This window comes from Saccopteryx leptura, chromosome 2 (assembly GCF_036850995.1).
Source record: "Saccopteryx leptura isolate mSacLep1 chromosome 2, mSacLep1_pri_phased_curated, whole genome shotgun sequence".
Classification (NCBI taxonomy): Eukaryota; Metazoa; Chordata; class Mammalia; order Chiroptera; family Emballonuridae; genus Saccopteryx; species Saccopteryx leptura.
Window position 1 is genome coordinate 248,939,291 of NC_089504.1, and position 16,832 is coordinate 248,956,122.

The 16,832-nt window shown below is 58.4% G+C and overlaps 1 protein-coding gene across 4 annotated transcripts in view; it reads left to right on the forward strand.

The window, feature by feature from the left end:
• Positions 1-16,832, forward strand: part of AACS (acetoacetyl-CoA synthetase) — a 211,220-nt gene that overhangs the window by 16,843 nt on the left and 177,545 nt on the right. For 3 of the 4 annotated variants that reach the window (XR_010749389.1, XR_010749388.1, XM_066371180.1), the window contains exons 6-17: positions 298-412; positions 513-594; positions 3,587-3,734; positions 7,022-7,102; positions 8,422-8,546; positions 10,478-10,542; positions 10,672-10,794; positions 11,216-11,329; positions 13,244-13,369; positions 14,447-14,516; positions 14,960-15,018; positions 15,751-15,953. Coding sequence is in view for 2 of the 4 variants with exons in the window: in XM_066371180.1 (XP_066227277.1) it covers positions 298-412; positions 513-594; positions 3,587-3,734; positions 7,022-7,102; positions 8,422-8,546; positions 10,478-10,542; positions 10,672-10,794; positions 11,216-11,329; positions 13,244-13,369; positions 14,447-14,516; positions 14,960-15,018; positions 15,751-15,953 (1,311 nt within the window). In the remaining 2 variants the exon portion in view is untranslated. The remainder of the gene's footprint in view (positions 1-297; positions 413-512; positions 595-3,586; positions 3,735-7,021; positions 7,103-8,421; positions 8,547-10,477; positions 10,543-10,671; positions 10,795-11,215; positions 11,330-13,243; positions 13,370-14,446; positions 14,517-14,959; positions 15,019-15,750; positions 15,954-16,832) is intronic. The other variant, XM_066371181.1, reaches the window with a different exon arrangement.

Genomic DNA, 16,832 nt, shown 5'->3' on the forward strand with positions numbered 1-16,832 from the left:
AATGGCACTCTTCTATTGTTTGAGTTAAAAGGCTCTTTCCGTAAAGCAGGGAATCTTTCAATGGTGCAAATGCCCTGTAGCTTTCCCCACTGATAAACTTGGACGTGGCTATTTGGGTGTCTGTAAGTCCTTTGTTATTTCTTCATATTGATGTTTTCCTTGAAGTGACAGTCATCTCAGGTACATCTCAGGTGTGTTTTTTGCTTGGCTGTGTCTACTGGCCGCTGGGTGACTTGCCCTTGACATGTGGTGGTCCTTTTGGAAGACCCCTGACAGCTCCTCCTTCTCGCTCCTCAGGGTGTCCTGGACCGGATTTCCCAGATCCAGCCGAAGCTTGTCTTCTCCGTGGAGGCTGTCGTGTATAACGGCAAGGAGCACAACCACCTGGACAAGCTGCAGCAGGTCGTGAAAGGTGTGTGGCTCTTGGGTGGCACTGGTGGGGGGGGCGAGGAACGGGCGCCAAGCTGGAACAGCGTCCTGAACTTCACGTTTCCTTCTCTCCTCTCCGTCAGGACTGCCCGACCTGGAAAAGGTGGTGGTGATCCCGTACATCACCTCCAGAGAGAAGATAGACATTTCGAAGATCCCAAATAGGTAGGTTAGCCCTGTGCCGGCCGCTGGGTCCGTGTGGCCTGCATTGCAGGGCCGTCCGTTCTGGGACTCCTCCCGCTTGGCGGTATAGCGATTTGGGGGTGCAGGGAGTTTTAGTAAGACCGTCATTTTGTAGGTGGGCATCTGAGGCCCTACAGTGAGTCCCCTGAAGCCACGTGGCGGGTTAGTGGTGGGAAGGAGATGGTCCCAGGGGTCCTCCCTTCCGGTCTGCGCCCCTTCAAGTGGTGGGCCGGGCCCTGCTCCTCGCATTGGCCACGGCAGTTGTGAGCTCTAGGTAATGCAGGTATGTATGTGCACACATAGACATGTGTATCTGTATATGCATGGATATCCACATGCATGTATGTACACATGTACACACATGTGCATGTTCCTTTTAGAACCTATTTTCGTCCTCATTGCTGATAGTGTCTTACTTTGCTTTTCTGACATTCATAAGCTGATAATTCATCTGCCCTGAGTACCAAATACAATAGTGAGCATCTTCACTTTTCATAGAAATTAAGGGATGGACTGTGGTTTGCTCAAAGTTGAATTCATCCTGAAATCCTTAGAGTTATTCTCCTTTCCTCTTTCTTGAAGCAGTTCTGGGGAGAGTTCCAGGATCAGGCCTATTGACCTTTGCAGGTGAACGTCCCCTTTGGCCTCCTGCTTGGGCTGCGGGACCGGCCCTTCGAGGCCCCCACGGGCAGTGGCTGCACAGATGGAGCAGGAGTCCTGTGTCCACAGTGGAGGAGGGGGGTGCGCACAGCCCTTTGTTCAGGCAGAGTCTGGGCGGGGTGGCCCTGTGCAGGCCGCTCTGGGCACGGAGAGACCGAGCCTCTGTGCCGGTTCCAGGGCCTGCGAGGCAGCGGGAGGGAGAGGACCTGCCCTGCGGAAGGGCTGAGCCGTGGCCATGAGCCACTGGGCACAGCTGGGCGTGGAGGGGGTGCAGGTAGTGCCAGGGAGTTGAGAGGAGGCGTCATTGGTTACTGGTAGGCTCTGGGAGATGAGCAGGGCTCGGGGACAGCTGCGGTGCTGGGATTACCGAGGCCAGAGGGTCCAGCAAGCCAGGTGACTGCTGTCGCAGGGCTGTGGCTCCGAGCCAGACTGCTCAGCTTCAGAGTCAGCCGTGTGACCCTGTGGGCAGCTCTCTGAGCCTTGGTCTGTGCGTCTGTGAAGTGGGGGTGGTGGCAGCCAGCACGTCCCTCACAGCTGGCGGAGGGCGGTGTGCGTGAGCCAGCTCTCAGCACTAGTGAGAGAAGGTGGCGTCGCAGGCAGCAGGGGCCACGACCTGAGAGCGTCGGGTCAGTGTGTGCCGGCCCAGGGCCAGGACCTGTCCCTTAGCCGGTGGGAGCCCTGACGACCTTGACACGTGACAACCAGAGGACCAAGCCCCGGTCTCAGTTCACACTGCCGCGAACAGCACCCTTCCTGTGGATGCTGCCGTGAGGCATGGAATGGGGGAAAGGCGGACGGGCATGCTGGCCCTGGTGCTGGCTTTGTTTCTTCCCGATGTGTTTGTCAGTCATTCATATAAAACGAGATGTCCCGTCCAGGAGAATGACATCAGACCATTTATTTGGTTGCATATGGTACGAAAAGCTCCCTCGTAAACCATGGGAGTGAGACCGCTCACCATTCCCCTTGTGAATGCTGGCTGTGTGGACAAACTCTACATGTGTGTGCCCGTGCACGGGGCCTCGGCAGGGCCAGGCCCTGGGGCTGTTTGTTTTTAGAAATGCAGCCAAAGCAGTTGCTGTTTACTGGGACTGGTAGACCATCGGAAAGCAAAGCTTTCTCTCCAGACATGCCAATGAGGTGGGCGCCCTCATCAGTAATCCTTCACACAGTACTGTTCACACTAGTACCGTCAGTGGAGTTCGTGTGGGCGGTGGGGTGGACGGGCTTCCGCTGGCGGGAATGCGTCAGGGCGGATCATCTTCCTGGCGCTCTGGAGCAGGGGTCTTGAGGTGCTGCGTGGAGATGAGTTATTCAGTGCCTTTCTTAGACCCCCTTCCTCTTCCCAGAGAAACCGTGTCTTTCAGAAGGCCTTCTCCTGCACCATGGTGACCACACGATTCTTTATTTTTAGCGCGGCATCGGAAGAGAGAAAGCTTCATTTGCTGATGGTGGCTTTTGTGTTCTCCTCTCTTCTCTTTGTGAGCCAGTGGAGGAGCAGGGTTCGGGGTCCATGTTTCTGCTGATGCCGGTGGAGAGCCCGCCTCTCCTCCTTGGTGGCTCGTAGCCTCTGCTGCCTCGTTCCTACTCAGAAAATGTGTCTGTGGCCCCTTTGCTGGTTCCTGGCCACAAGCACCAATGCTTTGCCAGCTTTGGGGACAAGGCAGGAAGTTGTTCTAGGTGACAAGTGGCTGATCTCGCTTGTTCCTGGGCAGACACTTATGGCCAGCCGTTGGGCACCTCAGGATGGGGTAAACCAGTGAGATGGCACATGATGGCCATGGGCAGTTTCATCATAGACACTGTAGTTTTGGGGTCCTGGCCCCACCTTCTCGCTGTGACCTTCATGCATAGGAGAAGCACTCGAATCTCACACCTCCTTCCCTCCCTTCTCCTGGGGGGGGAGGGTCGTGATTCAGACCACTGGGCCACGGCTTCGCTTTGGGCAACTGGAAACCTGGGTCTGCTATGGGGATGGGTGGTCACAAACAGGTGGTGTCCCTGGGCTCTGCACATGGCGCCTGGTCCTCCTTCAGCCGAGGCCCCTCCCTGGCAGCAGTGTGCTGGCCCGGGGCGCTTGTCCACAGTGTTTGCTCAGTAAAGCGCTTGGGAGACTCCCTGAGCATGTGGCCTGGCCCGTGTGCAGCACCGGAAAAGCAGCTCGGAATTTTCTCTCGTTTCCCAGGTTTCCCCACAGGTCATGTGAACTTGGGAGACGAGACGTCTCCCATCGCAGGAGCCTAGGGCCAGGGCCAGCTGGATTGCGCCCGGGCTGGTGGGAGTGCATATGTGACCCCCTGTGTTTTGCCCACAGTATGTTTCTGGATGAGTTTCTGGCGACAGGGCCAGGGGAGCCGGCACCCCAGCTGGAGTTCGAGCAGCTGCCCTTCAGCCACCCGCTCTTCATCCTATTCTCGTCAGGCACGACCGGAGCGCCCAAGTGCATGGTGCATTCCGCCGGGGTAGGTCTCCCCTCCATGGGCAGCCTGTCCCCGGGGCCAGCGTGCGGCCTCCCTCAGGTGGAGCAAGCGGTGGACAGCTGCTGTGCCCGGGGCTGTGCGGTGTCGTCACCATCGCTTGAGGCAGGGATAGGGCCCAGGCCTGTGGTGCTGCAGCTCCGATTGTCTGGGCCTGCTGGCCCCCAGCCTGGCTGCTCCCTCCATGTCCAGCCTCCCAGCTTCTCCTGGCGGGGAGAGAGAAAACCCGCAGCATCTTGGTAAAGCCTTGTCACAGCCTTTTTTCATGCACTCCCCACCAGCCGCCCCCAGAAGAAAACACTGTCCAAGGGGAAGCCTCATGTTCTAGTCGCTCTCTGGCCCTTGCTCACTAAGACGTGCTTGCTAAGATGGCGGTATTTGGCAATGAAATGTGGAATGTCTTATTCTACCTTGTGTGGCTTTAGGGGCTCTCTGTCCTGTGAAGCACTCTGAGTCCCTTCCACGAGAAGGAGCCATCCCCTCTGTGGCAGGTTAGAGCCCCACACAGCTGTTTACCATGCTCCCCTCAGGCGGGCTGGACTGAGCACACTTCATCACACCCTGGTTCGGGCTCACTGAGGTCCAATCTCAGGTTAGGAAATAAAACCGCCGGGCTCAGCGTCCATCCCTGCATCATGGCGGCTTCTCAGGAAACTGGGGGCAGGAGGGAGGGGGCACATCTGGGCCAAAGGCTTGGTTTCTGGAGGTGGCACTGGCCAAGCTGAGGTGCTTCCTTATGGAACTGAGTTGTCCTTGTAGCTGAAACCATCCTGTGTTGACGTCACGCCAGGCGCGTGCAGCAGGAAGTCAGATGCCATTCGGCGTGGCTGCTGGACTCATGTGCTCCCCGGAGAGGGGAATCCTGGTCCGCCTGTTAACAAGCCGTAGAGGTGACCATTTTTAGAAGCCTTGCAGATGAGGGGAATGCGTGTGGCAGAACAACAGACGTTTCAGGAGAAACTAAAATGTCTACCTGTCCTTTTACTTTAAGTGTGTTTTGCATAGTAAATGTCACTGTTTTCCAGAGAAGGACATGAAAATGTATTAGGTATAATATAGTCGGCTCATAAAACCATTGTGCCTGGAATAGTTCAAGTGCAGGAAGATCAGGAGACACTGGGTTCACTTTGTCTTCCCTGGGCTCTTGAGTCGTCAGAGAGGCGGCCCAGCCGCCTGCCCGTTTTGCAGACTTATCTTGGCATGAGACTTGGAAATAGCCAGGTGAGGGGATGGCTGCAGTGCCCCCCGCAGTGCCTCCCACCTCACCTCGCTGGGGTGGGGGCCTTGTTCCTGGTTTGCTGTTTTGTTCTCCAAGTCCACGAAAGGCCTCAAAACAGCTCCCTTCATCCTTCTTTTACATTAAATCACTATTCTTGCTGGAGACCCATGAAACCAATGCTGCCGGGGCTCAGCTGGGACTCGGCCAGGACGGTGTAAAAACTGGGGAGGGGGGTTTGCTGCTGCATATCAGGGTTTGTAGGGAGGAAGTCTCGCGAGGGAAGCAGAGCTGCTCGTTCTGTGCCCTCGGGGGGAGGAGTACAGTGGACAGGTGAACAGGTGTGGGTGGCAAGGCCAGGCCCAAGCAGATTGCACGGGGGCAGGGACAGAGCTGAATCAAACACTGACTCAGTAGAAGTGAGCATGGGAGGGGATTTGTGGCAGGTCCATGGTCGGGGAGCCCAGCCTTGCGGTGGGCTCACTGTGTGAGAGGTTACTGTTCATTGGAATCTTGAAACCTCTGCCTTGCTCCTGTGAGAACAGTGTGTGCTGGGGACTTCCCAGGGAAGCTGTGCCCACCGGGTGGGGGAGCCGTCCCAGCCCCCCACATGCACGGCTCCCTAAATCCGCTGGAGGCCCAGCTCCTGGGGACTGCAGGTGGCCTTGCAGATCCTGGGACTGGGCCATCCCTCCCAGCAGGCTCTGTGCTGCCCTCCACAGGCCACGTGTGGAATGACACTCAAGGAGGAGCTCGGCTCTTGCATAGAGATTTTGTGGGGCAGGGTTGTTTCTGCTGAGCTTTTGAAGGGACTGTCTCCTCCAGGGACTTGCTATTTCATTTCTTTTGGGGATGACCAGGGTCATAAATCCCGGTTTTAATCGTGGGTTCTGGCTTCAGTCTGGTAGTTTCTAACCCTTCTTCCAACCCTGGGGCTCTGTTGCTGTCAGCTGGGTGCTGCTGCTGCCTGTTGACCTGATCAGAGGGAGTGATCTGGCCCTTACTGGGGGCCTCACAGGGCATCCCCAGCCTAGCCTCAGGACTGTATGAGATCTATTGTAAAGGTGGGAAAACTGAGGCCAAGACTGGCTAAGTGGCGAGTGCGGGCCCCCTGCTCCACCATCTGTATAGTGCTTGGTGACAGACTGCTTCTGTCCTCCCTGCCAGCCACACAGAGACACGAGTGGTCTGAGCGAGTAAGGTCTGGGCGTGGACTGCTGCACAACTGGGGGACCGGGAGGCCGCCCCGCGTGCTGACAGCTCCTGTCTGGGTCCAGCGGCAGAGGCAGTGCAGGACAATGCGTCCAAGCAGAAAGCCAGTGTGAGGCAACCATGCCAACAGGCTGGGAATGTACCAAAATAGACAGAGACATGGGCTCCCGCCACCTTGGGTGGGCCGGCACAAGATGGAGCGCAGAGACTTCTCACGTGGATGCTTTAGTTTTGGGACACGTGACTGTACTGCCTATTAAATGCTAAAACAGAAAATAACAGATTGTGTGTGGCAGTGGGAGGGAGAGGTCCGACTGTGTTTCAGTTTGAGCTGAGGGCAGGGTTCACGCTGTCCCCTTGGCCAAGGCATCCCTAGGCTCCAACCCGAGGCCCACAGAGCGCTGTAGATGCAGCAGCTGCTGCGTGTCAGGTGACGGTCTCACTCTGCCACCTGCCCTTGCCTGTCCTCTGTGAAGGGATGAGGCTCCTAGCGCCCTGTTCTAGATAGAGGTGCGTGGTAGTGCACCGAGCTCCAGCCTTACCCTCCCCTTTAACCGCGATTCTCTAACCCCCACTCTCCTCTGCCCAAGGTGGATGAGTCCCTGGTGCTGCTGGGGCCCCGGCGCCCAGAGCAGGCCAGCCGGCCGGAGCCCATCAGAGGTTCCTCTCCGTCCTCCGGGACTCGCGGCGTCAGGAGGCAGTGTGACGCAGGAGCATGGCTCCTTGGGGCGAGGATCCAATGTTGGCTCCCTCCAGGACAGACTGGCTTCCCGCCCCAGGCAGCGTGTCTGACGGGTGCACCTGGGAGGAAGCAGCCTCTCACGCTGGTCTCTCCTCCCCGCAGGGCACCCTCATCCAGCACCTGAAGGAGCACATTCTTCACAGCGACATGACCAGCAGCGATGTCATCTTCTATTACACCACGGTGAGTGGGCTCCGGGGACGCCGTGGGGGTGCTCCTTTGCGACGGCTTTGGTTCCTGTGGGGCCGCCAGGCTTTGGGCCTTGTGTGGTCTCTCCCTATCACTGGGCCCCTCCTGGTCACACGTGTTAATAGCAGGCAGCGCCCACCACCACCCATGGGTCCTTCTCCCTGGTCCCCGCGGCTCTGCCCTGTCCTCCCTGCCGCCCACTCGAATCTCGGCACCTCCTCGTCGCTGCTCGCTCCGGCCTGTCCTCCCAGGCTGACCCCGCCACCTCTGGAGCCCTAGTGCTCAGGGGTTCTAGAGAAACCGAGGACACTGAGCTCTAGAGGTGAGAGGCAGGTCACGTGACTGAAATCTGCTGTGAGCCGGCCAGACAGTGACTTACTAAGGATGTCCTGAGGAGAGTAAGGGACGTTGGGAATTTACTGGAAGGCAGCTGGATGGTGTGAGAGGGAGACTGATGACCCAAGACATCCCTGGACTGTGTGGCCGATGTCCACTGAGTCCCCTGGGTGTCAGACATCCCTGGGATTACGTGCCGGGAGACGGGGGCAGGGTCCTGCCTCAGGCACATGTACATAGTTCAGTGTGGAATAATCACCACAGACCCAAGCCGGGTTCAGGGGCTGGGAGACAGTCCTGACCTTGCTGGACATTCAACGATGGGAGCTCAGGATCAGTTACAGGAAGTGAAGTTTGACCCCAAGGGAGGAAAACGCAGACTTGGCCTTTTCCCAGATGGCAAACATCAGGAGGTTCTAGAGGGTCTCGCTGTTTTCTGGATGATGACGTGTGCTGAGTTTTTAAAGATCCAGCATGCTGGAGGCGAGTCCCCAACCTGTGGGGTTGATCTCCAGGACTCTGCTGTGCCCTGGGAGACCGTGGGCAGGCGACCTCACCTCTCTGTGTGCCCGGGTGTAAATCAAGGAACTTGGGCCAAATGATTCCGGCTTCTCTCAGCTACGGGACTAAACATAGACCCCTGCCCATCCCGTCCACACACGCGGGGCAGTGGAAGGACTGCAAAACCTGGGGCATTTTTCTCAAGAGCACTTCACTTCCGGGGAGCCTCCTGCGTGTGAAGGACTGGGCAGCTAGATTTTCCCATGCAGCCGGCTGGGCACCACCCAGCCGAGCCTGGTCCACCTGTGTCCCTCACTGACTCTCCTGATGTGGAACTTCTGGGGCCGTTTGGAGTGGGCAGTTCTCACCAACCTTCGGCTCAGTTTTAGGCGGTTTTCTAGGGATGTGAGCAGTTGAGGGACTGGTGTGGGAGCTGCCTGGCGTTCAGTTGGCACCATGCTCCTCTGTTGTTCCAGGTCGGCTGGATGATGTGGAACTGGCTGGTGTCTGCTCTGGCCACAGGTGCAGCCGTGGTCTTGTATGATGGCTCCCCCCTGATGCCCACACCCAACGTGCTCTGGGACCTGGTCGACAGGATCGGGTAGGTACCAGTGTTTGGACTTCTGACTCGCCTTTCATCTGAGCCCGACGGTGAGGGGAGTCCCCCCGTCATCAGCTGCCCCCCAGTGCCGGCTGGCAGGCTCCACCGTGTTCCAGAACCCTCACAGTTGTGCTCCAGGATGCACCCTGGCCCTGCACTGCCCGCTTCAGGCAGGGATTGGGTGGGTGACAGGTGGGAACTGCCAGGGAGTCCAGAATTGTGGAAACGGGGAGGGAGGAAGTGCCCCTTCCGCCCCAATGCCCTTCCTCCAGAAATGGTCAGAGGACCTGTTTCACTAGTGAGTCCTCTGTTGATGAAGTAGTCAAGCCTGGTGGACGGTTCTGGTCACTGCTGACCTAAGGTCACATGTTCAGGAACGAGAACATGAAAGTCAGCGTGCTCTCAAATGTTCTAAGACGTTTGAGTCCGTGCATGGTGGCAAGCAGAGGAGCTGCTCACGGTTTTAAACCCTTGCCATTAATATTTTAACTATAACTTTGCCCTGCCTGGAAAGTATATATTCAAATCCTGACATTTGGCTCCCAGTATTAGCCATCCTAATGAGATCGTTTCCAGCGAAAGGTCAGTCAAATCCCTGGGAACTCAGAGGTCTCCAAGATCATCCCCCTAGCACCTGCGAACCCGGCTCCAGGTGCAGACGCTCTGGGGTGCATGAGTGTGCCTGTGTGGGGAGGGTGGGGGGGATACGTCTCAGTCCCCCGCTCGCCGAGGCCAGGGCGCGTAGAGACACACCTGTGACTGCACACTCGTGAGATCCACAGAGATCATTGGTTTGGGGAGTGAAAGAGTAAAATCTGAGTGTTGTGCTGATGTGGCTGGTGACTGGAGACCTTTGAGCCCGTGGCTGGGTGGCCATTGCTCTCCAGGGCCATGCACTCGACCTGCAGAGGACCATGGGGTCCCTGGTCTTCCGGGAAAATACAGGTATTCCTGAAGGGGCGACACCTTAATCTTTGGAAGTGCTCTTGAATTAGTTCATCAGACTGAGTTTAGGAAGTAAACACAGGGGCAGCGGTGGTGTGGGGGCGTGTCTATTTCCTGCTCCCCTCACCCTCCCCACTCCAGACATAGCCGTCTCTGGGCACACCGACCTGGGAGGTGCTGAGGTTTTACTGTGGCTTTATTGGTGGCAGGGTGGTCCTGGGGAAGTGGAGAGGTGAGAGGGGCAGTAACTTTGAGGGACTCCACCCCATTGCCGGCTCTGCAGCCAGGTGTGCAGGTGACAGGTCTCATTGCCCCGGGGGACGAGGAGGGCCGGGTTCCCCAGCCTCCTCTGAGCCCCCAGGAGGAAACCTCCTCTCGTTAGGAAGACAGAGTTTCCATGTAAGGCTGTTCCAAGCAGCCAAGGAAGGAAACAGAATACTAAGTGATTCCCCTTGAGAGAACATGAGCTATACTCCAGCAGCATTCTCTGGGTGCCAACATGGGGTGACAGGCTGCGGGCTCTCAGAGTTCGACGGTTTTCTGAGTTTCACAAAAACATGAGCTCATTTGAGAAATGGGGACGGGCCCTCTGCGTCACCAAAGGCCCTCAGCCCTCCCCACTTCACTAGAAAAGGAACCTGTGGGGTCAGAATCTGAGGGCTCTTGGTTTTATAGCCTCTGTTGGTCCCCCAAGAGGAAGTAGCTGGCAGTTGGGGAGCTAGTGGGGCCACGTGGTAACGGTCATTTAAGATAGAGCCCACTGTTCAGGGAGCCGCTGTCTGCATGCTGGCGTCGCTGTGAGGACCTGTCACTGCAGCATGTCAGTAACGGAGGGCGGTGGGTTCGCTCTCAGCCCAGGATTAAGTATTAATTCAACCCAGAAAAATGACGTGTCTCGGGTTTTGCATCCTTATCAGAAGTGAACCACTTGTTTGGAAAGAACCTTGAAGAGTTTCTAGTGATTTCTCTCCCTCCTGTGCCCTCAGCATCACCATCTTTGGAACAGGTGCCAAGTGGCTGTCCGTGCTTGAGGAGAGAAAAATGAAGCCAGGTGAGTGTGCCCCTCAATGTCTGTCCCGACGTCTAGGCAGGAGACCAGGCCCCGGGTCACGCATCGCCTGCACGCAGGCCAGCCCGAAGGGGCTGAGTGCATTCGACCTCTCTGTGGTTCTGGCCCTAGCGGAGACCCACAACCTGCAGACGCTTCGCATGATCCTGTCCACCGGCTCCCCGCTGAAGGCCCAGAGCTACGAGTACGTGTACCAGTGCATCAAGACCAGTGTCCTCCTGGGCTCCCTGTCAGGTACGGCTGCTGTGTGTCTGCGCCGACTGGCAAAGGGAGTCCTGCGGGACCCAGAGGGTTGGGGGCATGACCAGGCTGCTACCGTATACGTGAGCACCATCCAACCCCGCAGGCCCGAGGCTGGGTCTGATGGGTGAAGCATCCGGTTCCCAGGAACCTGAGTCTTCACTTCCGGTGTGACCATGAGAGGTTATTTACTCGGTCAGAAATAAGTCACCTGGACCTGGGAGGCTCACTCCAGTGTCTGAGTCACCTCCCCCATTTCTCCTGAGAAGAAGCCTGGGTGGCCTTTCCCGTGTGTATCTGGAAGGGTAGAAGGTGCCTGTCCTCTGGGCATTGCTCCTTTGTTGCTCACTAAGGGGAAACGTAAGCAATTAGTCTCGGTGTTCAGAATTCTGATCCTCCCTTGTCACTGTCACAGGCGGCACCGACATCATCTCCTGCTTCATTGGCCAGAACCCTTGTCTTCCCGTGTACAGAGGGGAGATTCAGTCCCGGAACCTGGGCATGGCCGTGGAGGCGTGGGACGAGGAAGGTGCGGCCCCACCAACAGTTTTCTCCCCACGTTGGGCATCTCCCTGGGATGGGCATCTCCCCGTGATGGGCGTCTCCCTGTGACGGGTGTGCGTGGTGACTGGAAACCTGTGCACACACATGTGCCTTTACTTGGTGTCACTTCCCCTGTCACTGCAGTCCCTCCCTGTCCCCCATGCCCCGCGACCCGCCCACCTGAGGAGTAGTGCTGGGCCAGAGCGCAGTTGGAGAGCGGGTGCTTAGGGACGGCAGGTGGGCAGGTGTTCCCCCAGCAGGCCTGCTGCCTCGCGGACCCGATGCCCTGGCCTTGGCTGAGGGCCGCCGGATGGCCAGGGGTGAAGCCTCTGCTGTCTCAGGACAAGCTTTGGCTTCATAGTCAGTCGTGGCCGTTGACTGTTAAGTCAGCAAAGCCTGTGTGTGTCTTCAGTGACAGACTGGGCCTGGCATGTAGTGTGCATGTGGTGCAAGTTCACAGACTGGCCCCGTCTGCACCCCTGGCTCTGTTAGCTCAGCCTGACCCCGTGAACGGGGAGGTGATGTCCCCGTGGGCGCGAGGGAGAGGGAAGACCACAGCGACGGGGGGAGCACAGCAGGCTGGGGCTGGAAGCCTGGAGCCTGTAGAGCCTGTCTGCCTCCTTTCGTTTGCGGAAATGTTGCCAGGACCGCTGTGACAAGGGCTTTCCCTTTGCTGCACAGAGTGACTTGCTCTGTCCTTGTGTCGTTTTCTTCCTGTCTGTCCTCTCCATTCCTCCTGGTGCATGGCTGCATTCTCTGGGCCGGCTGCCAGGACGATGCTCCCTCATTCTGTGGGGCGGCCACCAGGGAGACGCTGTCCTAGAGAGAAACAGCGTCTGCCCACCTTCTGCCCATGGTGTGGTGGGATGGAGAGCTAGCCGGGGAAAGGATGTGGAATCTCAGAAGCCTCTGCACGTTCATGGCGGCAACGGTTTCTCTGACCCAGTCCTGTTGTGCTGGCCCGTAGGAGGGCTGGGCAGACGGCATAGCTGGTTGCTCACCTTCCGAGGTTGGAAGGGATGCTGCTGTCACCCTGTCTGTTAGGCTCTGTGACCTGAGAGTGCCCGACGCAAAATGGCCTCGGTGCCACATTTTTGTTGTTTGTTTTTTCAAATTATAAAGTTTATTTAGAAAGTTACAGAGGTAGCAGAAGTGAGCCAGCCGGCTGCATGGGCTCAGGGAACAAGTTACCGGGCGGAAGAAGGGCCCTTGGAGTGTAGGAGAGGGGCAGGCAAAGGGTGCGCCTGGGACAGAACGGGGGAGGGAGTGGCGTGGCGTGCTCCCGGGACAGCCTGCCGTGCCACGCTGTTACCCAGCAGTTGGGTGAAGGCCTGCAGGCCCCAGGATCTAGGAATCCCAGCGCTGGGGAAGCCTTGCACACACGAGCCAGGTGACATGTGCGGGGAGTTCCTGGCAGCATGGTTTGTGGTGGAGAGCAGGGCGGGAACTTAGGGGGAGCGCGCAGCTGTGACCATGTGGAGACGGTGGTGGTGGCGTGACACCAGGGCGGGTGTGTGTGTGGCCGTGCGAAAGAGTGGGCAGCCGGTGCTGGTGGGGGAAGCATGGCGACGTGGGGTGACTGCAGAGTTTAGGAGCAGGTGGTGAGATGGTGCGTGTGACTCAGGGATGCATGTTGACGGACTAACAGTGCTGACGCGCAGGACTGATTAAACATTATGTTAAGGGGAGAACAGGGGAGGGTGCCGGGACAGAAAGTCACGGGGGACAAATAAACACGCTGTCAGGGGTGGGGTGCAGTTGGCTCTGTACCTGTGCACATGTCCAGAATGCTGCGTAGTAGGTGATAGAGAGAGAGAGAGAGAGAGAGAGATAGAGAGAGAGATGGAGGGAGGCGTGGCTGTGGCGGGCTCCCAGCTGACTCTCACTCCTCCCAAACCAGGCCGGGCGGTGTGGGGGCAAAGTGGAGAGCTGGTGTGCACCAAGCCGTTCCCCTGCCAGCCCACGCACTTCTGGAACGACGAGAACGGCAGCAAGTACAGGAAGGCCTACTTCTCCAAGTTCCCAGGTAGGTGGGGGTGTGGGCGGAGCTGCCCCACGCCTGCGGGGCTGGGCCTTCTGGGCCCAAGTCTGATCACCTCCCACCCACCCTGAAGCCTAGGGGGGCCGCTCACAGCTCGTCCTGCCAGTGGGGTGACAATGATCTCTGGGTTGATCCTTGTCCCTTCAGTTTGAAGGTGTCCTAGGAAGTCACAATGCGGGCCTGGTGTCATCTTATCCTCCCTCTGTGCCCAGATCCCCTCAGCCCCACGGAGGCCCAGGACATGCACTTCCCCGTGGCGGCTGGAGGGCCTGCTCGCTTACCCAAGATTGCATCTGCCTGTCAGAGAGAGCGGGCGCCCACGAGAGGTGCCAGCTTGGGACCCTGCGTTTATCTCACGCCATTGCCCAGTCCCCACAGTGCAGTGGCTTCCAGACAGGCTGTCACTCTTGCAGACTGACACCTCATGGTGCCTGGGTCTCTCTCCTCTCAGTCCCTGAGCAACCTCGAGTTACGGCTGATGTGGAGCTCGTAACTTAACACGCCTTTGTCCAGGGCTGCCCAGACTGAGTGCTGGCTTTTCTGCAGTCTCTAGAAAGGTAACTTGCTTTTGCATAAACTACACGTGGGAATCAGAATACGGCCGGAGACTAGGGTGGCAGCATTTGCCACGGTCCCTCCCGTTTTCTCTCAGCTCTGCGTGTTCTCACGTCCCGTGTGGAAGTGGTCATAGCCGGCATCACACCCCCACATGGGAGTTGCAGGAGCACCCTCCCGCAGGTGTGACTGGCTCCACTGGATGGACAACTGGGGGGTTTCAGCCCCGCCTCAAAGCCTGCCGGTCTGTGGCTGTCCAGACAAACTGAGGCACAGTGGAGTGTACCTATCTGTCCATCCATACATCTATGCACTGCCTGGTTCACTTCTGTCCCTGGTACCTCGCTCCATGCCATGCTGGTTTCCGCCGGCAATGTCTGCTGACGGGTCTCCTGTTGCCAACCCAATGAGCGTCCTGTTGCTGTCATGCCTGCGCGGGCATCTGTCTGGGCAGCCGTCAGCAACCCCCTTCTCCGTGGGGTGACTGACCACTCTGCCTCCCTGCAGGTGTCTGGGCGCACGGCGACTACTGCAGGATCAACCCCAAGACGGGCGGCATCGTCATGCTGGGCCGGAGGTGAGGGCCAGTGGTCGGCTCTGCTCCCCCGACTCTCTTCTCTAGGCACCGGGGAGGGGAGGGGTTCCTGTGTCAGTTTCCTGAAGGCCTGGTTCACATTTCTGTGCCCTGAACTGGTGGGCCAGGGGCATCGGGGGAGGTCTGTACCAAAGGCCCTGCCAGTGACCATCAGCGGTGGGACAGCTTTTCCAGGCTGGGGCCCCCACCACCGCTGGGAGGGGTGTGTGTACAAGTGGATGGTGCAAGGAGGTGACTGGTGTGTTCCCACAGTGGGGTTTAGGGAGAGAGAGGGGTGGCTGGTCAGGGGCCGAAGTGGTGACGTGAGCCTCTCATGACTGGTCCTGGTGTCGCCATGTGCAAAGGGTGTGACCACCACTCTGGGGCCCCCTGCGATGTGCCTCACTCATGCTGCTGTGTGTTCATGACCTCTTCTCTCTTTCCAGTGACGGCACACTCAACCCCAATGGAGTGCGATTTGGCAGTTCGGAAATCTATAACATTGGTAGGTGGTTCCTCTTCCTCCCGAGCAATGGTCGGGTCCTCCGGGAGCCCAGGGTCTGCTCTCCAGAGACCTCACCTTTTGTGCCTCCTGGTGTTACTTAGACATGAGCATGTCCTCTCCAGGGCACACCTCGTCCATGTTGCTTGTAGCTTATAAAACCTCAGGGGGGCAGCTCTTAAGGTCGCATGGCCTGTTCCATTCCTGTCCTGTTTCATGCTCATGGGGAGCTGTCAGGGGGGGTGGGTCTGCTCTTTATGAGTGAGGAAGCAAGCACAGAGAGGCTACATACTGCGGAAGGCCACACGGCACTGCGTGGGGCACCAACATGGAGTCGGCCCTGGGCCTCACGCGGCACTGCAAGCCACCTATGGGCCTCAGAAAGCCCAGCTCCGGCCACAGAATGGGCCGCAGAGTCTTGTCCGAGTGGTTGTGCTGCCGGGTGGAGGGTCCCGCCTTCTTCCAGCCTTTGTTCTTCCCACCAGCCCCTAATGTGGGCTCTTGCTTCCTTTTTATTTTTAAATTGATTTGTAAAGTAAGGGCCTCGCATGGCCTCTTCGCAGAATGTCCAGCTTGAGCTGGAGCTATCTTTCCACGGAGGCATCTTCCACCTGCCCGCCCACCCCGGGGGTCTTTCCAGGGCGGGGCTGGGAGGAGGGGCGGCAATAAATCCCCCCCCCCCCCACGCTCCCGAGCCCAACAGCTGGCACAGGGCCTCTTCCCTCATCTCCGCAGTGGAAGCCTTCGAGGAGGTGATGGACAGCCTGTGTGTCCCCCAGTACAACCCGGATGGGGAGGAGAGGGTGGTCCTCTTCCTGAAGATGGCCTCGGGGCACAGCTTCCAGCCCGACTTGGTGAGACGCATCCGAGACGCCATCCGCATTGGCCTGTCGGCCCGGCACGTGCCCAGCCTCATCCTGGAGACCAAGGGCATCCCGGTATGGCTGCTGGTGGGCTCCGTCACCTGCCACCTGGCAGCGCTACTGGCGCCGTCCTCTGCCCGGCCCACATGCTCAGAATGCTCGTCTGGAGGCTGGCTCGTGCTTTATATTATATATAGTTGCCCCCGTTGCCTGGCAACAAGTCCCTTTCTGCCATCCTTTCTTATTAACCCTTCCTAAACTGCAGTATAAAGCAGCTCCTGCTCAGTACCGCTGTGCAGGAGGTGAGCAGGCAGCCCTGTGCATGCACCCCCCCCCCCCACCCGGCTTTCCCGGCGCGGTTTCAGCGTGCTCTCACAGTTGTTAACTAAAGGGCCTCTGAGGTGTGGTCTTTCTCGCCTGCGGAGGGATTCGGGTTGGTTAGAGGTGCGACAGCGCACTCCCTCTGTGCACTGCGCTGCCGTCCTGAGTCGGGTCACAGGGTCTAGGTCAGGCCGCAGCGCTCCCTTGCTCTGCTCGCAGGAGGAGCGCTGTCAGTGGAGACAAGGGAGCGCCGTGTGCGCGTGTGCGTAAGTGTGTGCACGCAGATGAGCCAGGCCGTCCCTTCAGCTTACAGAATGGCTGTTCCCTGGGGCCAGCAGGCGCCGCCACCCTTGAAGCTGCCCCAGAGGGACAGGCACGTGCAGTGCAGAGAGAGGCAGGGCGGGCCAGGACAGCTTCGGGGGAAGGACGGAAAGAGGCAGTGCCCTTGATTCTGAGATTCCTACAGCAGAGATGGCTCTTTGCCTTCAAGGTCTAGCAACACCTTCAAAACAGCATTTCCAGGACGGGGGCTGGGGCGCACGCCTGGGGGCCCACTGGCTGCGCGTGCTCACGGAGACTGTGCTTCCCGCGTTCCAGCCCTGGCCACGTTTGCTCTGTGGGTTTACTGCTTCT